This window comes from Acipenser ruthenus, chromosome 25 (assembly GCF_902713425.1).
Source record: "Acipenser ruthenus chromosome 25, fAciRut3.2 maternal haplotype, whole genome shotgun sequence".
In the NCBI taxonomy this organism is placed as follows: domain Eukaryota; kingdom Metazoa; phylum Chordata; class Actinopteri; order Acipenseriformes; family Acipenseridae; genus Acipenser; species Acipenser ruthenus.
In genome coordinates, this window is record NC_081213.1 from 22776010 (window position 1) to 22801502 (window position 25493).

The following is a 25493-nucleotide window of genomic DNA, read 5'->3' on the forward strand; positions in this document are numbered from 1 at the left end:
GGTGTAATAAGGTTTATTGGAAATATTGAATATGGACTCTTTAGCAAGTCTTAAGGGTCTATTTTAATCCAATCTGAAGAGTGAGATCTAAATACAGTAGCAATGTTTCTTACCAGCTCTCCTGGCCTGATAATTTGAGCCACTTATTAACATCACAATACAAAAAATACAGTGAAATGAGGTTTATAAATGTAATGGCAGTGGCATTAAGATCTGCCACAGTTCTGATCATTAAGATTCAGATCATCGTCTACCTCATCTACTAAATCCCATGTTTGTTAAATTCTGCCAGGCGATACTGCAAGATAATACGTTAATAGGAGAATTCAAAGCAGCACAGCTGGTACATTTTAAATTGAACTACAAGATACTTACAAATACATTTCTAAAACCAAAGAAACATTTTGTACAAGCTTGCCATTTATCAAATAACAAAGTTGGCAATTAAATCCATTACATAAACACCACAGATAAGTGTGCCTAAAATAAATCAGAATAAAATACTGGTTCTGTGACACACTGTAAATGTTACCCCTACTTTGCAGGACAAGTCTGAGCAGAATTAAAATATTTAGTTAAGATACGGTTTTGTTTAAATGCCATTTGGTACTACATTAGCAAGATGTTATTCTTGATGGTAAACATCACACCCACTCCAAATACTGTACAAGTGTTCCAGTTCTGAGCTTATTTCATTCCTGTTCAAACATTCAATATATGTCATCTAATAGCTAACACCTTAGGCATGTTTAAAAATAAATACTGAAACTCCAGAAACGGATTATTATTTTAGACAGACAGGGTGCAAATAATGTTTGTTTCCCAGGTACAGTTCAGACTTCACTTCCTTTCACTAAGCACTACTCTCCGTTGTGTTGCAATACTTATTCTGAGTACATACGACTTTTTTTTTGCTCCAGTCTAAAGTGAATTAAAAAAAAAAAAAAAAATTCCAAACTAGAAATAGACAAACATCTCAGGTTTTTTTTTTTTTTAAACTAATGTCTAACGAAGAAGAAAAAAAAGTGGAACAAACATTTTACTAGAGCTTAAGTTTTGTAACTATGTCCCTTAATCTGTCTTTTAATTAGATGTAGTGCAATAGCTCTACCAGCTGTTTGTGGCTTAATAGGGGTCCTCTTTTTCTTGGGCCAAAACCAAAAATTTTTAACAATTGACTTTATTCCAAAAAAAAAAAAAATCTCTATAATGGAGATCTATTACATTATTCTTTAACAACAGCAATAACACCTTAAAAGTCACCATAAGACTTTGAACAGACATGGTTGAATGATATCACGTCTAGACCTTGACAGACTTGGCAATGAGGCCCTTTTAAGGCACAGAAAACTGTACAGCATATTCAAAGACCCAAGTAACAGCCAAGTATCACTGAATCTGGACCAAAGTGGTCTGGCTACATCAAAAACATACTGGAAACTTGTCCATCTGTTTTTTTTTTTTAAATTGCCAGGCAGAACTTTGAAAGTAAACCTTGCAAGAGCTTGAAAGATGTCATTTTACAAGGCAGATTACATTATTTCTGCAGCCAGTTCCTGAATCTCGCAGTAATTCATCCTTAACCTTTAATTAAATCTGAGTTAAGTTAAAGAAACTCCAGTCTGGAAGACAGACGTTTTGACAACTTGTCTAACTCACAATAGTAATAATTTTAAAAGATTGGATACAAACGTACTGTAATAAATTAAACCTGTGTCTAACACAATTAATACAGAGCCATTTGTGTACCAAGGTTATGCAAACCAAACATCTAACCATGCATGCATAGTTCAATCTGTAAAAATATGTAAAACAACAAGACTACTTCAGTATACTGTATAAAGTATTTATATACCATGAATGGCTGTATGTGACCCATGCTTTTGCAACTCTGTTCTTTAGATGGGATAGTGTTCTGCATGACTGATAGCAGGTGGTCAGCAGTGTGAAACTGCATACATACTGTACACACAAATTGCTCACACATGGTTTATACGCTTTTCTGAACACATGAATAAAAAATACAATATTTGCCAAGTATCTTTTCACAACAGGGTCCTCCTTTCGGGTTTTGCTCCCTGTTGGTGTGCAGCATCAATATGCATACCACATTTTAAAGCTTGAAGCTCCGTTAAGGGAAGTCTCAACATTTTTGAGTTTAAAAAAAGAAAAATAGTCCTTAGCTTACATGGGCTGTGTGCTAAAAAACGTGCAGGAAAGTAGAACATACCTACTACACAGTACTTGCGATAATCAAATGAGAGGAATGTTTGTTGAGCATTTTATTCATCCCAAGCCAGTAAAATAAGCAATACACATTATTATAAAACAGGTGTCTAATGAATGAAGCTACTGTTAGTCAAGTGTAAACAATCTGTAAATAAATACAGCTTGTTGTATTTTGCCACATACTCCCTACCACAAACTAAAGGCCAGACTGGGAAGTGTTTTGCTTCTACGTAGTGTAACAGGAACAGGTTTTAGCCTTTCCGCAAAATCAGTTTGCTTGATTTCTGTTCTAGCATAATGGCTCCCAGTGTTATTCAGAAGCAGCTATAAATATAAATTATATATACCCAAATACTACAGATATTGTATGTAATATTATAAACATTTCTGTTATACAGCACAGATCATCGTAATTCAAAGCTGGGTTAATTGTTTTTTGCCAGTATTGCAAGGACTGTCTTTCATTTATTTCTGTAATACTAAAATACAGAATCTGTAGTACCTGCAGGTTTGAACATTTGTAACTGTTTGTCGAGCTGCATACAGAACACATTCCAGGGCGGGGGTTGGAATGGTTTCACCAGATCAGATTGTCCAGGTCTGTTCCGACTCACACCCTCGCTCCGCAGTGGTGGAATGACCTTCCTACAGATGTCAGGACTGCCCAGTCCCTGACCACATTCCGGCGCCTCCTTAAGACTCACCTCTTTAGACAGCACCGGTAGAACTCCTCTGTTTTTCCCCTGGGACACTTATCACCATTCCTTAAATGCGCTTTACTTGCTCTTATCTGCCCCCTATTTTACTGCACTTAATCCTGTACTTCAGAGTACTGTAATCTGCCAAGTGTTTAATCTGTAGTATTTTGTATTTAATCATATCCTGATGTAACTATCACTGACACTGTTATCTGCTGTATTACTGAATTGTATTTTGTCACACTTGTACTTGCTTGAACCAAAGTTATTGTATTTATCTTGCTCTTAATTGTATTATTACTTGTACTGTGATACTTGAAATGTATTTGCTTACAATTGTAAGTCGCCCTGGATAAGGGCGTCTGCTAAGAAATAAATAATAATAATAATAATAATAATTAATGCCAACTGGTGTCGTCTTGTGTGTCACTATAACTTATTGGGACGTTTCCATGCCAGGGAGGCGGTTGTAGCTATTTCAAGAGAGCTAATACAGTAGTAGTATTTATTTATGAGAAACAAGTTGAACTAAAGAAAATGGTTGAAAAATATTAGTACAGTAGCTCTCTTACCATTTACACTGATTTTTTTGTTATAAAGATTATGGGTTCATAGACGATTGCAGCATTGAGATATAGTGACATGTTTTTTAACCTTTATCCTCCAGACAAAGAGCCATCCAACCACATGAACAATTGTATTTTTCTACATGAATACATTAAGAATATTATATACTATGCTGAAATGGTAACCTCTTTTAAATCTTCACCATTAACTCAACAAATATGTACAGTATTTACCAACTTCCTCATATTTGGTACCAGTGTATCATTGCCAAGCTAACTTCGGCATCTTGTGATCAGAACTGGGGATTACAACTGAATCAAGGATTTTTGCTCAGCACCGCTGGGGTTCTTTCATTGCAACATAAAGTATATCTCTATATTAGTCTTGATCCATACATTCCGGCAGGCATAACTAAGGCAGTTAGTATTAGGCTTGAAATGAATATTGTAGTTCAACAGTTTTGAAATGAGGCTTGAACCACAGTATTCATCATATGGGCCATTCCTGTCAACTCAACCAATACTGAAGAAACTACTCACCCGTCAGTCTTTACAAAGCATGTGTGTAGAAAATGTGTGTAATTCTTCCAAGTTCTAGGTTCTAAGACAGAGGGGGGTTCATAATCTATGTACAAATATGCCATGGTTTGTAATGGTTGAGAGGCAGGAGTTGACATGGAACAGTGATTGTTTCTTGCAATGATAAATGATGTCTCTTTACCACTCAAGCAATGCACCAGAGACAGAACTGGCATGTTTGTCAGTACAGTAAAGCACAGCATTGCAAGGACAAACCTATCTTCTTTAAAAAGGACAAGCTAGAAGGTCACTTGTGAGTTGTTTCATTTTGGAAAGAAACAGCATTCCATTTGTCAATAATATGTTCTCATTTTATGGGCCAGCGCTCCAAAACAAGAAATATTTAATCAGAAATCAGTTTTGAAGGTTCGTTAATGAATATACATAATGGAAAAGACCCCAATTAAATTTCCTGCGGAGCACTGCCATCTCGAGTAAACAAAGTTATCTCGACAGGGTCACATCCCATGCTAAGATAGTGTCCAGAAAATTAATTACCGTCCTGACATTATGTCAAAATGAATCCTAAAGAGAATCCTATTCATTTGTAACTGTGTGTTTTATCTATCGGTTAGTATGCAGAATCGGTATTCCGTAGGTTTGAAATTTATTCATTTATTCTCAACCCCTTGGAGAAATCAAAAAGGCTTGTTGCCCTTTTTTTTTTCCTGTGTCCAGATGGAATTTGCGTGAATAACATCTGTTTCGTGAGCCAGAAAATAAGTACAGGATAGAGTGGTGGAGGGTTTGATTACAGTGTCACCTTCATACAAATAACTTTTGTGAAAATCCTGAAAACACAGAATTAATCTCCTTTACACTTGCTAGATTTATCTTAAATAACAGAAGACGACAATGTTGGCAAATGAAAGCAGTGTTAATATTTGTCATCACATGATTAGAAAACCCAGAAACAGCATACAAATAAATGTAATTATATGTTTGGCTGCAAACTGAGTAATTATCAATAATTCATAGCACGTCCTACCTCTCTGAATACTGTGCTTTTATAACCTCGGTATAATCCCAGAAAACCCTGAAATCAAGATAAAAAAGATACATTCAAAATATAAAATAACTCAAGATCAGAAATCATCATAAGTTAACAAGGCATTGTTTAAATGTATATTTTACAGTAAAATAACACACTCGATCATCCACAGAGTTCAAATCAAGTTACAGCACGGGGTGCCCAGAGGTACCAGACAGAGGTATTCAAAAATATTACAAATACATTAGAATTACATGTTTATCCTATTACGCATGGTGCACCAGTGTACAGTGTTATCAAAGGTAAAAATACTATAAAATAATACATTATAATAAACTAAATAATGAATTGCATATCAGTAAAGAATTGGTATTTATTTGACTTGCCACGTGGTGATCAAACCCACAAGCCCCTGCCCAATGCCAGCACTCATTTTTAATGTTGTGTTCCTACCTCCTCCCTCAGAGTGACAAGAAGAACTTGGTACGTGCTGGACGACGGGCAGGCTTGTGTTCTCTGCTTTATAACCTCTGTAGGAACCCGTATAAGACATGCTATCTGAAAAAAAAAAAAAACAGAAGTGATAAACAAATCATTTATTAACAATGGTGTCCTGGCACGACAGCGAAGCAGGCCAAGTCACATCAATTTAATAAAATCAAAACAGCACAAATCAAATTACAGAGTTTTTATTTAAACCAGGCCTATGCTAATGACAAGTTACTTTCTGAAGAAGATTATAAAGTATAAAGGCAGTTTGAAATACAAACTGCACTTGAGACAGGCATCAATTGGAAATTGTTTTGTACAGGTTGAAACACACGTTAAGCTCAACATAATTTACTATAACAGTCAACTAAGCAAAATACTGGCTGGGTTAAGAGTAGTGTACAATTATAGCTAACAGGAACCAGACAGCCTATGATACAGTGCAGTACCTACAGCTATGTTAACATAACATTATTTAGCAGGTTTCATTCAACTTCATGAAGCAAAATTAGATCACTCTAAAGGGTGATGCAAAACCTCTGGCCATAGCTGTAGGCTGACAAACTCTCAAGAGACAAGTCATGTGAATGTGTGAATCCTTAAAAGCAATTGCCACTTTAAATCACAACTTCCAGAGGGAAAGGCACAACATTTCCAGTGTGTGCCGGCTATTCTTACAAAGACTTGGGGAGAGATTGACAGGGCAAGCCATCCTACTGCACAGGCAGAGGCAAAGGTCTGTAAACTTTGTATTGTCTGACTACAATAAAAATGAGCCACATTTGAACCTAATATTAGCTACATTTGTCATTTGATTCCAATAAACTGAGATACTGTCACATTGCATCACATAGTGAACAGCCTTTACATTACTAAAATGAACCATGACACTTTCATGTTAACAAATAAGTCAAGTGTGTTAACTAGCTCACAAGAGTAATTTATTGTAGGCAAGCAGGCCATTTAGTTTGATAAGCACTTGCTATTCCGGAGCTAGCCTGTAGAAGAGGGAAATGTTCTCTTTATAAACCAAACATGAACACGTCACACCATTGTAAGAGCATAATAGACTAGCTCGGCTATAAAAAGTCATTTATAAAGAGGCAAAATTTCATGCCCACTTCAATTCAAGGAGTCACAAATAACACACGACCCCAATATGTCAACAAAATATGAATTGTCAACTATTGAAGTTTGGCATTAATATTTATAGCAATTCATGCTTCATAACACCTTATGTCCTTACGGTAGCCTTTTTTTTATTCTGTATTAATAAGGTGGCAGAAAGGAAGCGTTAAAGAGTCAGGCAAATGAAAAGCAATCTCCCCAGCCGAGAGGGTACAAAGAACCCAGCGTGGCCTCCTGACTTCCACAGCGCCACAATCTCAGCAAGCGAGGAGGCACAAAGTGCCACGGCTAGCAATTTCCTTCTGATTCTCCGAGTGCCTTACATTTTTGTTTCATAATAACTTTGATCTTTCTCGGATTTGAATCAAAACTACGGGGGCAGGTGGGGGGGTATCCTTCGGTGAGCAGGAACAAAACAGCAATATTGTTATTGTACAACAAGAAAGAGAAATGAAAGCAATGTCATCCTAGGGACTACTCTTCAAATCCACTTCGTCGGACGCTCAATGCATATACATTTGCCACAATGTAGCTGTGCAACAGGGGTTTGAATGTCAAGCCAAGACAGGTGGTTGGCATTTGTATTTACTACAAAAGGTATGCAAGGTTTGAAATGTTTCTGTCACACAAGTTTGTGCGTCAGGTAGTTGAAAAAAAGATGAAGCCAATATTGAATCCAGTATTACAGCAAGCATGACCAAAGTAAGTAGTCTCAGATGTAGCCTCAGGAGGCTGTGTGGTCCGGTGGTTAAAGAAAAGGACTTGTAACCAGGAGGTCCCCGGTTCAAATCCCGGATCACTCATTGTGTGACCCTGAGCAAGTTACTTAACCTCCTTGTGCTCCGTCTTTCGGGTGAGATGTTGTTATAAGTGACTCCGCAGCTGATGCATAGTTCACACAACCTAGTCTTTGTAAATTGCATTGGATAAAGGTGTCTGCTAAATAAACAAATAATAATAATATGCTTCTACTTCCTGTTGCTGAAAACCCATTTAGTATTGTTCATAAAATAATGTGTAATCTATGGTAAAATTATTAAAATTGCACAAAAGGGAAGTCCCTATTTTTTGGTTTGCTGATGACTCATTTGATAGTGCATGCACATTATGGTATCATTAACCATTTATGTGTCAGTTTTGGAAAAAAAAAAAAAAAAGTGTGCCTAAACCACTGTGAATATCTACTAAAAACAACCCTGTCCATCATGGGTCTAGTTAAGAGGTTTTTAAGAGTTATTTTTTTATTCTTTTTGAATACAAGTTTGTTTCACTCCAAAATGTGTGGTTTCCCAATTTTCCATTGATATGCTTAGAACATAGGTATCCCCAAATTCTCTGTATGTTCAGAGTAGTTTGCAAATCCTCTCTTTCATCCCCCAGCTTGCAAAGTCATTATAAGGCCAGTCTAGCTAGAAAGCACTTCATTAGACATCTGATCAAATTCACAGACAATTTCAAGCATAAAGATGAGCGTTTGCTCCTGCTTGAAGAGAGCATCAGTGCATAAAAAAAGAATTTCAATATTATACTCCAACCTGTCTGAGGAGCGTTCTGCTACAAATTATAATTTCAGAGACTGTTCAGAAATTGCATCCAGAGACTCTGCATGCGAGGGCAGGCTTGCATCTCAAGATACAATATAATCAGACAGAACTTCAACAAGCAAGCCAGCCAGCCAGCAAGCAAGCAACAGGGGGAATGCCAAACCAATTTCATTCAAATTTAAAAATAATAGGTTTATAATCATCTGTTTGGAAATTCATTTTGGTAATTGAAACATAGTCAAACCTGGTTTATACAAGTGGTCTTATGAAATATAAAAGCCTTCAGGCACTTGAATGAATTATATATATATATATATATATATATATATATATATATATATATATATATATATATATATATATATATTTAAATGGACCATGAATACTGGTTGACTGTACCTGCACTAACACACCACACCATCACTACAGGGTAACTTCTAAAAATACATACATATTTTCCTAGTGTGGAATTCTGCAAACAGATTACTGCTTTATGTCAAACATAACAAGGCGCCATCTACTGGATCCTCCAATGCAACTTTCTTTAGGTTAGGTTAGTGGAGCTTCATCATGCAATACAAAGGCAGCTTAGCAGTTACATTGCTGCTATAGTGCCTATAATGAGCCATTAGACGGTACTGTGCGAGGTCTGTTATGTCACATGCCATTTAACTCAGCTTACAAAACATTCTCTTTTTGCGTGTGCGAAAGTGTGTTTGTGTGGGGGTTGTATTTTATATATACTGTAGTACTTTACACTCAATCTGTATTTCAAAACCAGATTTTTTTATATATATATTTATATTTTATAGGGATTCATACCCCTTTGTACAAGAAAAACAACATTAAATAGACTTTTAAAAACAATAATTTAACAGCATCTACAAAATGTCAATTTACAGACTTTTGTTGAAACATGCGGGCAGTTTAGTTATTGATATCCGACAAGATACAGCCAAAAGTCGGTGGTTTCTTTGACATGTAGCAATACTGCCATCTTGTGGTCAAATCAACCCTGCTTTTATATTCTACTCGGAAACCTTCTTGCACTCTGATAAGCAGCATGCGTAAAAACTACTTAAAATGCAATTTATATTTCCTGGAAATTACTGAGAAAACATTTACAATTCTAGAGCACTCACAAAAAGATTAAGAGGCTGCTTGTGTGGAAATACAACACAAAACAATTTCAGACATATTATTGAATAAATAAATGGGACATCTACCAAGACATAAAAGTATACAGTATAAGAATTTGAGACACTTGAGTATCTGATACACAGATTTTAGCAGCCCTTTTCACATTGCTGTTTTTCATTGGTTTTTTTTTGCAGTTTCAGAGGACTGTGTGGGTGGGGGGTTGACAGCTTCTAATCTGCTACTGCAGGTCCAGCCTGTAACTGAATGATGCATTTGTTGGCAGTGTCTTTTTAGATTTCTGAGTCAATTAATCTTCATTTACAAGCAATTTACAGCTGTAGCCTTAATTATAGCATCCTTTTGATCAGACCACACTTTTCGTCTGTGTTGTGCTGTAAATATTAATGACAGCAACCAACTGACGAATAACACACCAGTGTAAGAAAGGGCTCTTGGTCAGGGTCAACCCTAACAAAAAGTCATCTAGGCAAGAGTCATATTGGCAGGGTTATTCATGCAAATATGTAATGCATGGGAACTTGCAAAACTCAAGCACAGTAAGCAAGGGTATAGAGCAAACTTGGTTTAATTTTTTCTATCAATTAAAAAAAAAAGTGATACTGAAGAAAAACACAGGCATAACTTTAGCAGAGTTTGCCGAATTTGGAATTGCTGGTTAATTTAATAGTATATAAAAAATAGTCATATCTTAAAATAAATCAATATGGTAAAATGTGTCCCCTCAAAATGATCTATTGTTATATATATATATATATATATATATATATATATATATATATATATATATATATATATATATATATTATATATGTGCCACACAAATGTATGCTTATAATTATGTCAACCTGGCAAAGGGGTATCTTTTTAATGTAACATAATATTCCGCAAAGTTATTTTCCCATAATGGTCTTCTATTTTTGTAGTGCCTGTGCTGAATGAGAAACTGTGTAACAGAAGTCATTTTAAATAATTATTTTGTCATTTCTATTGCAGAAATTCTATGAACACACAAATCTGGTTCTTAAAAGAAAAGAATGTCTATACCAGTATCCAAAAAACACCATTCAAGCCACTTTGTCTAACAAGCCAGCTTATGAGACTAGCCAACATGCCTGAAAACTGGCAAATCTAGATACAGAATAAAGTACCCCTCTGGCAGTCTAAAGAGCAATGCCAGGCAAAGGCATGCATATGGTAATTCAAATTTAACTGCTATAGATTTCAATCAGAACACATTGTGTACAGAGTGCTAAAAGGAATACCATGGCTTAGTTAGCAATGCACAATAAATCATTTCAAGCCACCTTTTCGCAGTTGAAATTCATGGATTATTTGCCATGCCAAGTTAAGCAGCTGCCAATTGCCCTACCTTGTCATGTCACACTGTATTTTCTAGTACATCCCCAGGGAGACCAGGTTTATAAATGCAAGAAAACCTTTCCTTCAACGTGACAAATGAGCTTTCAAAGAAAACGTCGAATGAATGGTAATGAAGATAAATCTGACATAATGTCTGGGTAACAACCTGTTTGATACCGCCACCAGACATCAACTTCTCCATTTTTCATAGATACTCGAGTTTTCAAAACAATGTTCTTATTCCAGTGGCAAGGATGATGAAATGGGACCTTTCTGTTTTCATACATATACCTTTTATTAATGAAGCGACGGGAAGTTGAAAGGCCGCAGATTTAACCCCCCTCGCATTGATTTTGCCATAAAAAGCAAAACAGTTGTCAGAAAGCCCATTAACCAGAACACACTCCCAAAGTGGATCCTATTGACGTGCTAGACTACCTTTGTTACACTGCTAGATGTCCAATGTCCAAGTGCATTACTTTACAATGAAACACTGAGTTTAGGTAAAAATAGAATGCAAAAACCTGCCTGTGCAGCGTAGGGCAAAAATAAATGAAAGATTTAAACACTTTTCAAGTGCATCAAACCATTTGTGTATCAGAAGGACCATTCAAAAACTAGTGAGACAGCAGTGCAGTCTGTTTGGTTTTTTTTAATAGCTTTCCTCTGAATTAATCAACACATATAGACTAAGACTACTAGGTATTCTGAGTAACTTTAGGTAGACCACAATTAGTGCTAGTCAGAGTCTGTGAAACCAGCGACGGTGTATTTACCAAATGATAAGCGAAAGCTGCGTTAACGAGAAGCCCCATCATTCAACATCACAAACAGAAGACAAGACGACCTCTGCAAATGCTATGATCATTGGTAATCTGCAAGGTTTTCACTGCAGGTGTTCTGGTCCCCTCTTCATGTTCATGAAGTTGACGGATGTCCTTACACCTCTTTACAAGGCTAAAAGGAGGTGCAGGGGCTTCATTAGCATGTGCTGCAGTTTTTTTAAGTTTCAGCAAAAACCTCACACAAAAAAGCAATACGAAAAATGAATAGACATTACTTAATTCACTAATTAATTGCTTATATTAATGTGAAGTTCATAAAACTGACTCTTAGTGTCAGTGCAACAACTAAACAGTTATAGTATATTGTTCTGTTTTGTTTAGAGACTGATTTATACAGGTAAACAGGTTGAGAAACATCTAAAAAGAGCATTGTTAGCTTTCTGGTCTACCAAGACGATAGGCTCAGTTGTTGTTTTTTGCTTAGAACATCTCTTGAATACAAAGACTTAACAACACAGGAGCTAATACTCAGTTTCAGCGTTTCATTTTAAAACATTGGCCTGAGGAAAGTGTTAAGTTGCTGTGAACAGAGAATTCCATTATATGTCAATGGAAATGCAGCAATCTGTATTCCCAATATGGTTTTTGAAAGCAGCAAACCTCAGCCATATAACAGATAGTTACAGATCAAATCTAGTCCCTGTCAGTGTGTGTAATCTCCGTACCCGGGGTGTTAGAAGAATCACCACTTTCTGCTGTGGTCCAATTTATTGTCAATTTAGAAATGAAATGAAAAACTTGGGTTTTTAGGAAACAATATCACTGCATTTCACAGGTTTTCAAAAACCATTAGGCTGATGATGCCATACAATAGCATTACATTTATTAAACAAAAAGAAAACTATATTTTAATATTTAAAAGAATAATCATAAATGCGAGGTGAGATTTTTTTCCTTTTGTTTTTTACAAGGGGGAATTTCATAAAAATGTTCCTTTTATTACATTGAAAAGGGTACTTTTGTTACAAAAAATAAGTTATAATCAGCACAGACACACACACACTTCTCTTAATGTGACCATTGAGAGACTATTCACATTTTATCAGTCGGGGGTGGATGAATCCCAAACCATTCAAACATTTGAAGACACTGAAAAAGACCTTGAGTCATTTAATTTACTGAGTGTCTTTCTTAATTCAGCACTATTGACTGTTTAATAGTTGTGGAAGATAGATTTCAAGAATATCTACCGTATTTCTAAATGTTCTGGGGTTATTAATACAACATTTCAAAACTACCTTAAATATTCTGAAATGTTGCGTGTCCAGGTGTCTAAATATCAGCTAGTGTTTTTGAATGCCTTCCCAACATATGGGTCTGTCTGGATTGAACCAAGTCCCTAAGTATCAGCATTCTTGGAAGTCATCAACAGACACAGCTGCTGGGTGATGTGAGAGAGTCACCCTGTACATCTGGAACATCTAAAACAAAATCCTGCTTACTAAGGCTTCTGCAGGACAGTGTGATGAATGCTCCTTTGATTCTTCAGTCATGTAACCATGGGAAGACTCACAATGATTATTTGTACATTTGTTTTACATTACAAACTTGAAAGACAATTAGCGGCAACAGCTGCAGGGTCCCGTTTCTTGTTTTGAACCTGTTTTCCTGTTTTTTTTTGTTTGTTTTTTTAAAGAAACACAATTATGTATTATGGATACTGCATAGAAGGTGTGCAACTCAATCAAATGTGCTTTAAATGACTTACACAAATAGAAAATCAATGCTCAAAAATATTTTAACATCAGACCAGCTGTATCAAAATATAAAGATCAATTAAAATAATCTTTGATAAAAAGTGAACTGTAATAATACATAGTCATTCCTAACTCATACACATACACATTTACATTTAAAATAATATGTATTCTGAGATTAGATAGGACACAAATATGCACTGTGGAAACACCATGAAGAAAAAAAAAAAAACATTCTAGCACTACCCCTGGGGACAAACTAATGGTAGCTGCTTTTGGAATAAGACCCCAGCTAAGTCAATAGAAAGTAATGAGACATTATGTACCCAGCTGCTTGGAAAATATTAGGCACTTGGGTTCTAACATTATTTACCCAGCTGCTTTGAAAATATTAGCCAAACATATTTTAATCTTTGACTGTTTGTCTGTAACCTTAACATATAAACGTGTAAATTCTTTAGCTTTCGCTGGTAAATATATAACTTACTATTTCTCCGAGGGATGCCGCTGCCATGTGTTTAACTGGTGCCATGTATGGAGATGAAGAACTGCCAAGCAGGGCCTTCATATATTCATAGGTGACAAAAAATGCAGCCGCTGAAATGAAGCAGAACCGTTCTGTTTAGGACCAATTAGTTACAATTACAGTAATTAATTAACCTGCTGGCACAGCTTAAGCATATTCTTGCATGGACACAAAAGCGTGGGTGAGTAGAAACTGTCACCCAGACCAAGTAAAAGATCTTTGTATGTTGAGTTTCAAGATGATGACTACAAAACAATGAATGTCAACAACCTGAATCCCTGGCCAAGGATTAAAGTGACACATTACTGGTGTCATTATCATGAAAGGTCCAGTCACCACCTACAGCTTGTGGAAAAGTATGACAAATCCCCATGCATAGAAACAAAATGCAAGTGCTTTTCAAAATATACCCTTAATAGCTCAACCAATCAGGTGTCAGTGCTGTGAAAAAGTAGGTCACTGGGAGCTGCTGTACATTTACAGCATGTGGAAGGGAAGCAGTGTGGAGTAGTGGTTAGGGCTCTGGACTCTTGACCGGAGGGTCATGGGTTCAATCCCCAGTGGGGACACTGCTGCTGTACCCTTGAGCAAGGTACTTTACCTAGATTGCTCCAGTAAAAACCCAACTGTATAAATGGGTAATTGTATGTAAAAATAATGTGATATCTTGTAAGTCGCCCTGGATAAGGGCGTCTGCTAAGAAATAAATTATTATAACTTCTTGCATGAGATGTCCATGCACAGTTTAATCACATGTTTCGATCCCATGACATAGCCTTCTTTAGGTCAACCAATGAGACGACTAAACTGATGCAAAAGAGTTGTCCTTATCAAAATGATTCCAAGGTCAATTTAATGATCTATTCCCTGGTACAGTATGACTTTATTAAGAAGTATCCGCGCACACTTACTGCAGTGCCCAGTCATAACGAGCAATCCCCAAAAATAGTGGAATCATCCAAAATAACCACAATACCTCCAGAGCCATGGTATAAATATCAGCCGTCTGCATGGTGCAGCTCAGAAGAGGTATACAACATGCCTTGGAGAGTAAGGGCGTGTGCTGTTTCACCTTTTACAGATTGCCAGAGATCTTGAGACTTTTGAATGAAAATGTCGGCCTGGCCGCCCAACAACAGTCACAAACCGTGCCCAACGAGCACTTGTTTGTCAGGTCCATTTCACCCCACGACAAAGCCTTGGAAAGACTGACTTGGTGTTCATTAAGAGAAGTCTCAACGAAGCATGTTACATTGCAATCCTTCAGAACCACCTCATACCATTGTACCGCCAAGGGGTTTAGCAGTTTACATTGCACTATCTGCAGGAAAACAGACCAACATGCTGTACGTCCAGAATCACCAGCACCTGGAAGAGAAGAGGTGGCTGCAGCTTCTTCCCTGGACTCCTCAGAGTCCCAACATGAACTCCATCAAACCTGTCTGGGAACACCTCGATTGACAATCGTGGAAAAATTTTACCACTACTTGCCAATGCGAATGAACTGCGGTCAAAACTCATCATTGATTCCATGCCTGTATGGGTTCAGGCCCTGCATGATGCAAAAGGCCAAGCTACCAGATACTGATGTGTTTGTTTCTGCTCAGTTTTGTGCTCATGTTGTGTCGCAATTTGGAACAATAAAGGTCACCTCTGTTTCAAGACTGCTCATTCGAATATAGCAGGGAACTGCTGTTTATCCCAATATTTAGGTCAATTCCCAGTGCTAACAGTCTCAGGTTGCATTGCAGTTTTATTGCATGTTTTACACATAATTAAACACACACTATGCACATTCAGGCCCCTGTGAGGTAGTCCTATTTTCTTATCATAATAACTTATCAACTCATCTACAGAACAATGCAGTATTGTATACAATCTATTTCCAAAAGAAAATGTTATTTATGTATTACTGTTTTACAAATATTAAGGATGTAAAGTATCTTAAGCCCCTTCATACTGGCATGATCTACCCGGGTCAGAACCTACCCGGGCAGGACCCGGTGTCATGCGGGTTGGGTACGTGATTTCACACTGATTTTGATAAAGCAAGGTTGACCTGGGTGACAGACACAAGTACACAACGCGTGTATCAATGTCCCTGAAGCAGCTTGTTACAGACGCTTCAATCCAAGCTTCTCTGGACTGAACCGTCAGCCCAAATGTTGATCAGAGCAAATGTTTCTTCATCCCTGCTGCAATCTGGCTCAGTGTGTCTCAATCAACCAAAACATGGCTAAACAGAATAAACAGAAACGTTCCTTGGGGAAATGAAACCTTCACGCAGACGTGACTGTTTGTTATTGCATCGGCTCACGAACGGCCGTTAAGTATTTTGTCTCGCTCAACCCGGTTCAAAGCGTGTCGACCCACATCCCGAGGTGGGTCACAGGGATCTGGGTTATACTTCTAACTGTCACATCTGACCTTCAACCTTTTAAAGCAAATGTAAAAGAAAACAAAAAAACAATAAATACTGCATAACATCATGAAGGACAAAGTATGTTACTATATATTGAAAATACACATTCTTTATCAAGTCTTGCATTTGACATTACTCCCACCTTAAATAATAAATGTAATCAAAATGTTCTATAAACTCGCAACTTTAAAAACTATAGCAATCAAGGCCATCCTAGCATTTTTTTCCTCTTTGTTCTCTTTGTGTTGCATGACTATTACTTTCAGCTTCTGATGATGACGATGGTCTGTTTTTAGATAGCGACTTCTCCCATGACTCACATATAGGCCTAATTAAAATAAATGTCACTTTTCACAGATCTAGAACTAGTGAGTTGTCTGAAAAGGTTTTTTTTTTTTTCTTTTTCATGTCATCATATATTTGTACATGAATTCTAGCCAGGAGAAATCAGTTTAGTTCTGCTGAAACGACAGCCCTGATCCAGTCCTTTTCTAATTCTGGTCTTCATACAATATCGTAAACCCAATACCCAAAGTCCCAGGCACCTCACCATTAGGAAAAGATCCAACAGCAGCAGAGGGAACGCCGGCATAGATTCCCCGGAAACCACCTGCCTTGTAAAACCCCTGGGGAGTCTGGAGCCGTGTTTTAATGGTGTCCAGAGGGAATAGTGCCAGGTCCACACACATCCCTGCAGAGCCACCTGCCTTGAAACAACATTGGAAGGACAATATTATACGCCAGTATAGGTCAAACACTCATCATGTACCGTTACTATTCCCCACCTGACACAAGAACCTAGAGAAACCCCTAACGCTGCAGTTTTAGGCATGCTTAGTACAAACCTGGCTCTTACTCTGTACAACTGAAGTTGGTTCACAGTTATACAAAGATCTGCTGTTAATGCCATGTTATACAAATGCTATAGACTAGGGTCCCATGTGAGATGTTACTGTATCCCATGTGAGATGTTACTATATCTCTGTATGAAAATATATTATCAGTGAACAAACATAATGGCATCAGAAGGCAATTTGTGCATTGTGCCTCATTCATACCATTACTGGACCAATTTTAACTCTCTCAAATTAGAGAACTGAGAGGTTTGTATTACCAGGGGGTTCCATCTTTATCATAGAGGTTCAAAATTAAACCCATTAAAAAAGTGAATTACAGCTATGGCCATAAGTTTTGCATCACCTGAAACTATCACAAAGGTCTACTGGAAGCCATAATAGTAGTACAGTAGTTCATGCTAGATTTTGAATTTTTTATATATTCAGTTTTTTATATATTCAGTTTTTTATTTATATATATATATATATATATATATATATATATATATATATATATATATATATATATATATAGACACACACACACACACACACACACACACACACACACACGGATGAAGGCTATATTTGCATCCTGAGCCATTCGAAAAAAAGTGATAATTCCTCTAGAAGAAAATATACTTGAACTTTGACCCATTTGACTCCTCAAGACCATCACTTTCAATTCAAACACAAAATGTCTCATTTTCAATCACTCGACAACACCCACAGTACAGAAATGTTCATTAATCATCAACAAAATGAGAATACAAAAAAATCAAATAAAATAAAATGATGTAATGCTGGTACATTTGTATCAGAGAAATTGGAGAGGAACGGGAAATTAAAACAAGGTAAAGGCAATCATCCAAATAAAGTTGAAGCACTAACAGATAACGACACAGAATGTCTGTACAGCACTGAAACATTACGTTTAAAACAACCCAAATGTACTACTGAACCTTGTCTTCTTTAATATTAGTATCAAAAGGGTGTCCATGTATTATAAAAAAAAAATAATAGATGGGCCTCTTCAGTGATTTGCTGGAAAATAATTCCCATCTCGGGTTTCTGTGACAGTTTATAAATTACTCGACCTATTTTCCTGTAACTAACTGAAGCCCATCTATTATTCTATCTATCTATCGATTATAGACTGAATATACAGGATACTAGTTTTGAAAATATAGCCAAAAGTGTGTATTTTCAAATATTACTGTTTTTGCTATTGTCAGGAATTTTTTGTATCTTAAAATTATATCAATACTACAGACGTGCTCAAATTTGTTGGTACCCCTCCACAAAAAACGAAGAATGCACAATTTTCTCTGAAATAACTTGAAACTGACAAAAGTAATTAGCATCCACCATTGTTTATTCCATATTTAATAGAAATCAGACTTTGCTTTTGATTTTTTATTCAACATAATATTGTAAATAAGAAAACAAATGAAAATGGCATGGACAAAAATGATGGGACCGCTAACCTAATATTTTGTTGCACAACCTTTAGAGGCAATCACTGCAATCAAACGTTTTCTGTAGCTCTCAATGAGACTTCTGCACCTGTTAACAGGTCATTTGGCCCACTCTTCCTGAGCAAACTGCTCCAGCTGTCTCAGGTTTGATGGGTGCCTTCTCCAGACTGCAAGTTTCAGCTCTTTCCATAGATGTTCGATAGGATTCAGATCAGGACTCATAGAAGGCCACTTCAGAATAGTCCAATGTTTTGTTCTTATCCATTCTTGGGTGCTTTTAGCTGTGTGTTTTGGGTCATTATCCTGTTGGAGGACCCGTGACCTGCGACTGAGACAGAGCTTTCTGACACTGGGCAGTACGTTTCGCTCCAGAATGCCTTGATAGTCTTGAGATTTCATTGTGCCCTGCACAGATTCAAGGCACCCTGTGCCAGGCGCAGCAAAGCAGCCCCAAAACATAACCGAGCCTCCTCCATGTTTCACTGTAGGTATGGTGTTCTTTACTTTGAAAGCTTCATTTTTTCATCTGTGAACATAGAGCTGATGTGACTTGCCAAAAAGCTCCAGTTTTGACTCATCTGTCCAAAGGACATTCTCCCAGAAGGATTGTGGCTTGTCAATATGCATTTTAGCAAATTCCAGTCTGGCTTTTTTATGTTTTTCTTTCAAAAGTGGAGTCCTCCTGGGTCGTCTTCCATGGAGCCCACTTTTGCTCAAAAAGCAACGGATGGTGCGATCAGAAACTGACGTACCTTCACCTTGGAGTTCAGCTTGTATCCTGGGACACTATCACCCTTCATTTGAATGTGCTTTATTTTGCTCTTATCTGCCCCCTATTTTACTGCATTTAATCCTGTACTTCAGAATATTGTAATCTGCCAAGTGTTTAACCTGTAGTATTTTGTACTTAATCATATCCTGATGTAACTATCACTATTTAATCATATCCTGATGTAACTATCACTATTATCTGCTGTATTATTGAATTGTGGTTTGTCACACTTGAACAAAAATTATTGTATTTCTTGCTCTTATTGTATTACTTGTATTGTAACACTTGAAATGTATTTGCTTGCGATTGTAAGTCGCCCTGGATAAGGGCGTCTGCTAAGAAATAAATAATAATAATAATAATAATAACACTATGTTACACAATTTTTGTTCCTGGGTAGTAAGTGTTATTTCCCAATTGCTTATGCCTCAAAAGTATAGAAAATGGCTATTATTCCCGACAAACTTTGCTTTTGTGACCAGGACAGTGATATTTTGAAATTTACCTATTTCCAATGAGAAAACGCGCAAATTTGTGTCTTTTCGTTCACATAAAGTCAGAAAAAAACAACATATGAATCCAAATTAACATGTATTTATACGAAAGTAATACAAAAATGACTACAAAAGATTTAGAAGTGAGTAGTTTTTCGAGATTTACGATTATACTGCAAATCACTTTCACGAATCAGCCCCCAAATGTAGTCTCCCATCATGTTCTCGTTATACTGTCCTTGGTAGCGGCGTTCAAAGTCCAGTATATCCTGGTGGAAGCGCTCGCCTTGCTCCTCCGAGTACGCTCCCATGTTCTCCTTGAATTTATCAAGATGAGCATCAAGGATATGGACTTTGAGGGACATCCTACAGCCCATTGTGCCGTAGTTCTTCACCAGAGTCTCAACCAGCTCCACATAGTTTTCGGCCTTGTGATTGCCCAGGAAGCCCCGAACCACTGCGACAAAGCTGTTCCAAGCCGCTTTCTCCTTACTAGTGAGCTTCTTGGGGAATTCATTGCACTCCAGGATCTTCTTTATCTGTGGTCCGACGAAGACACCGGCTTTGACCTTTGCCTCAGGCAGCTTAGGGAAGTCTTGAAGGTACTTGAAGGCTGCCGACTCCTTATCTAGAGCTCTGACAAATTGTTTCATAAGGCCCAATTTGATGTGCAGTGACAGGCGATTCCGATTGCCTCGAACAGACTGGTCACATTGTGGCAGAAGCAGAGCCCATCTTGACGGGTGAAGAAGCTGGAAAAAGGTTGGTGACGCTTACTTACTTTCATCCAACAAGTTCCACTGCTTGAGCCTAGATGTCAAAAGTTCGGCATTGGACTTGGTGAGACCAAGATCTCTAATCAAGTCGTTGAGGTCTTTTTGGTTGGGGTAGAATGGGTTTCTCTCCTCAGCTCCACCTCTGAAATTGTCATCTGGATCTACAACGTCTTCCTCGCTCTCTGACTTGCTGCTCTCTTCTAAAGACGGCTGCTCTCTCTCTGGAGGAGTGGGTACGGGGAGCTGATGGCAGTGTGGCACCGGGGCGATGGATGAAGGAAGGTCCGGATACGTGATAGCAGGTGCATTCTTGCCAGTCCGACGTTTGGAAGGGTCCACCATGCAGAAGTAGCAGTTGCTTGAGTGGTCAGTGGGTTCCCGCCAAATTCTTGGGATAGCGAACTTCATGGCACTCTTTTCCCCTCTGTACCATCCTACAAAAATACATGTGTAAGACTAATGTGTAAGAGATTCTCGCAACATTTTTCATATATGATATATTTTTTCAATAACATTGAAAATTGTAAAACATTTTAAAATTAAAAACTTTTACAATTTTAAAAATTTTAACAAATTTTATAACACAAAATTCCGAGCAACAATTGTCCATCTTACCTTCCAGAGTTTTTTTTCTCGCAGGTGAAATGAGGTGCCCAGGGTTTGTCTTGATCCCCGACAGGCATGCCGAAATATGCCTTGTAGGCCTCACACATCTTAGCAGATGCTTCCACGGAGTACTTTTTCGTTCTTGTCTTGATAAATTGGCCGTAGACATAGCAAAATGCGTCTGCCGGATGCTTGCAGCCTCTTGATGCCATCTCAGAAAAATGCAGATATGTATCCACTTAGGCAGCTGGAACTAAACTGAACTGGTGGGCTTAAGGCCCCTGTATTTATACTACTATTTATATTACTGGAAAGTTCTAGAAGTTACTCCAAGTTTACTCAGCACTGAATCTATCTGGAATGTTCTGGAAAATAGGTAAATTTCAAAATATCACTGTCCTGGTCACAAAAGCAAAGTTTGTGGGGAATAATAGCCATTTTCTATACTTTTGAGGCATAAGCAATTAGGAAATAACACTTACTACCCAGGAACAAAAAATAAATAAAACATTTGTTACATGGTGTAATCTCTTTGGCAGTTATCCTTGGTTCTTTTTCTACCATTCGCACTATCCTTCTGTTCAATCTGGGGTCGATTTTCCTCTTGCGGCCACGCCCAGGGAGGTTGGCTACAGTTCCATGGACCTTAAACTTCTTAATAATATTTGCAACTGTTGTCACAGGAACATCAAGCTGCTTGGAGATGGTCTTGTAGCCTTTACCTTTACCATGCTTGTCTATTATTTTCTTTCTGATCTCCTCAGACAACTCTCTCCTTTGCTTTTTCTGGTCCATGTTCAGTGTGGTGCACACAATGATACCAAACAGCACAGTGAAAATGTGTGATACTCATTAAAGAAACGAATTAGTTTGAAATATCACTATAATCCAATTATTTATTATCTTTTCTAAGGGGTACCAACAAATGTGTCCAGGCCATTTTAGAATATCTTTGTAGAATAAGCAATAATTCATCTCTTTTCACAGCTTCTTTGCTTTATTCTATGACATACCAAAGGCATGCAAGTATACATGATAAAATAGCTTTTAATTTCATCACTTTTCAGGAGGAATGAAGCATTATTTCAATGAGCTGTAAGGGTACCAACAAATTTGAGCACGTCTGTATATGCATATGCTCCTAACTGGCACATTTGATCCTCAACATTTATAAACATGTGAAAAGCAACGAGTTATGCTTAACTTACAGAAGATACAATTTGTATTTAAAACATGCATTTTTTTTAATCAAATCTTGCATTTGATATTACTCCCACCTTAAAATAAATGTATTACAAATGTTCTACTAACAAGCAACATTAAAAACACTGTATAGCAATCAAGGTCAGTCTAGTATTTTTTTTTTTTTTTGTGTTGCATGGCTATTACTTTCAGCTTCTGATGATGATGATGATGATGATGATTACAAACCTGTTTTGAGACTGCAACATATCTTATGACTCAAATAGAATTAAAATAAGTTTGATATTAATTTGATGTAGGTCTTTCTAGCATGATATAAAATAATAATAATAATAATAAGCACACTATGAATTCAGAGGCAATTATCCTTAGGTATTAGGCCAATATTTTTTTTTTTAAAAAGTTCGCAAAATACCCAACACCTGTGACAGTATGCTAAAAGTATCTCTGAATTGTACTTAAAAAGACAAGCTTGATATAGAGGCCAGTTTCAGTATGCATCCTATACTGAAGCAATAGACGAATCAATAAGATAATTGCGTTTTTAATCTATATACCCGGTTTGCATAAATCGATCCCAGACTTTTCTACCTACATCAGCATTCATGTCCAGTTGAAGGAAGACAGATCAAATTTAACAACTGTACAAACCAAGTGGGTAACTAATTACATGGTGCTGCTTCACTTTTGATTAAAACTGACTTGAGCAATCTTGATGGCAGTTTAATTTTTAAAAGCCTGCTGGTGAAATTACGATTTTATTACAATAAAAAAAAAGAAACGTAACACAGGTCTGCAATCAATTTGTGCTTCTGGGAGATGCACAACAAATACTAAATATAGCATTCAATAGAACAGACTTTCAAAAGCAGTTGCATGCAATATTAATCCATTGGTTCAGATTCAAGTTAAGTTTAAAATCACACTTTAAATTAACACGGCTATACTGGGGGGAATAAACTATACACAACTAAAGGTCACGTCCAGAATTTTACAGATCTCCTCCACACACCATAGCTAATTAATTAGTTATCAAAAAGTACGTAGTACTATAAATAACCGGTCATATGCAGTATCATACTACTATTGCATTTTACTGCATTAAAGCGTCTGGCTCAATTAATCAAATTCTTTGAAATGGTGTGCCAAGACTGAATCACATCATTTTACCATGTTGTGTGTAAGCTAGGAAATATCCTGTAAAATATTTAAATCTTAACGCGGCTCATAAACTCAAGCTTAGACATAATATTTACCAGAAGTGATGCTGTAAACTCTCTTTTCTGCATTTTCCTGTAACAGATGCCGAGTGTTCCAGGCGACAAAATCAGAAGATGTTTGTTTAGCTGATACAAGACATGCTAGTCAAGGGCGCAGCCATATTTCCTTGACCCAGAATAGAACTTCCGGGTTAGTGGATACAAACAACTCCACGTGTTTCTGTTTTTTCACGGCTTGTCAAATGTTGGTCTGAGCGACAGTGTGTACAGAATCGTTGGATACATATTTAACCTTGTATCGTTGTCTAATATATAGTTTTATTTTCTTATAGTTATTTTGTGTTTCATATTAATGCCCTGGATTTTAATTGGTCTGAAATATATATATATATATATATATATATATATATATATATATATATATATATATATATATATATATATATATATATATATATATTTCAGACAGGCACTGCGTATGACGTATGAAAATATTTTGAAATACGCTACAATTTTAACTATTTGTCTTCAAATTAAACCTGCAGTGTTTGGCTTATAGTGAAAAAAAAATGAATAGTGGTTAATATGGAATTGCCATCTGAAAACCACAAGCATATAGTAGGGACATTGAGAAATGTTTACTATAATATAAATGGATAGTGCATAGTTCTTCTAAAGTTTTTTTTAAAATTTCTAATTAATTTGCGTTGACAATTATAATACAGTATATACTCAGTCCTTCGGTCCTTAATTAAGATAGCAAGTGTGTATTTTTCTTCTTGCTAGGTCAAATACAAATTCTGTTAAGTATTTTTGGTTTGATTTATTAAAAAAAAAAAAAAAAAAAAAGTTTTAGGTAACCTTGAAATACACTTTTGATTCAGCAGCCTTCACAATGAGCTTCAATTTGTCAAAGAGGACACACAGACACAATGTTACATTTTCAATGAGCTGAAGACCTCCTGGGAAATATAGCTGTTACAGGGCTGGTTCTGCTTGTAAGAAAATCTGGGATGAAGAGATGTTATTAGCTGTGCGTGCTTCTGAGTACGATAAAAACACTGAACAATCATCTTCACCTGACTAAGACATAAGAAAGCCTATTCTTATGTCTCCTCGGCTTTCATTTTGAATGAACACAGCGAGGTTTGTGTTGTCTTGACTTCGACATTAACTTATTTTTTTAGCCAGACATTTATCCTGACTAAGCGTTACACAGGCACTTTTTAAATATAGCCTATGATGTTATTTTGAAATATTATAAGAGCACAATAGCACAAACCTGTCACCTTTGTTTGAATGAGGCTTAGGTCACCATGCAAATTAAAGAAAAGAATGGGGGAAAATACATTACTTTTAAACAGTATATTGCATAAATATAGGTACAAAAATTGCCAAGTTAGAGTTAAAAAAAATAACTATACAATTCTATGACATAAAGGGCAAGTTGACAGCTGATAGCCTGAAGTTATGTATGATTATAAATGTGCTGACCATTTATTAAAAATAGACTTTCTTTTTTAATGTACGAATAAGCAGTGAGCAAGCACTATACACATGCTAATGAAAAAAGTGAGGCCATTTGAAGTTATGTGAAATATTTTACCTGCCATTTCGATCAAAACAGTTTTGCCCTTTACTTTGTATGGGCTGACATTTAATCTGCGCCACTTATCACCTTTTTGCTCTGGGAATTCTTTTTTGTGATGTCATTGAAAGGTGCAGCCACCATATCCGTGGATCTGTCCATCTTCTAATGATAGCTGCTCTTTCCGGCCAAGAACCTGTCACATCAGAGCATGACAAAGACATTGCCTCTGATTGCTTCCCAATTGTGGTTCTGCACCAGATAATTACAGGTCTCATCTGTGCCA

General features: G+C 36.8%; 1 protein-coding gene across 1 annotated transcript in view; it reads right to left on the reverse strand.

Moving 5' to 3' along the window:
* Positions 1 to 23822, reverse strand: part of LOC117413735 (mitochondrial S-adenosylmethionine carrier protein-like) — a 60785-nt gene extending 36963 nt beyond the window's left edge. Inside the window, exons 1-5 of the mRNA XM_058999651.1 lie at positions 23656 to 23822; positions 16785 to 16941; positions 13774 to 13883; positions 5517 to 5621; positions 5061 to 5108 (exon numbers count right to left, since the gene is read on the reverse strand). Of these exons, the coding sequence (XP_058855634.1) occupies positions 5061 to 5108; positions 5517 to 5621; positions 13774 to 13883; positions 16785 to 16941; positions 23656 to 23688 (453 nt within the window). The 5' untranslated portion in view covers positions 23689 to 23822. The remainder of the gene's footprint in view (positions 1 to 5060; positions 5109 to 5516; positions 5622 to 13773; positions 13884 to 16784; positions 16942 to 23655) is intronic.
* Positions 23823 to 25493: the final 1671 nt, after the last annotated feature.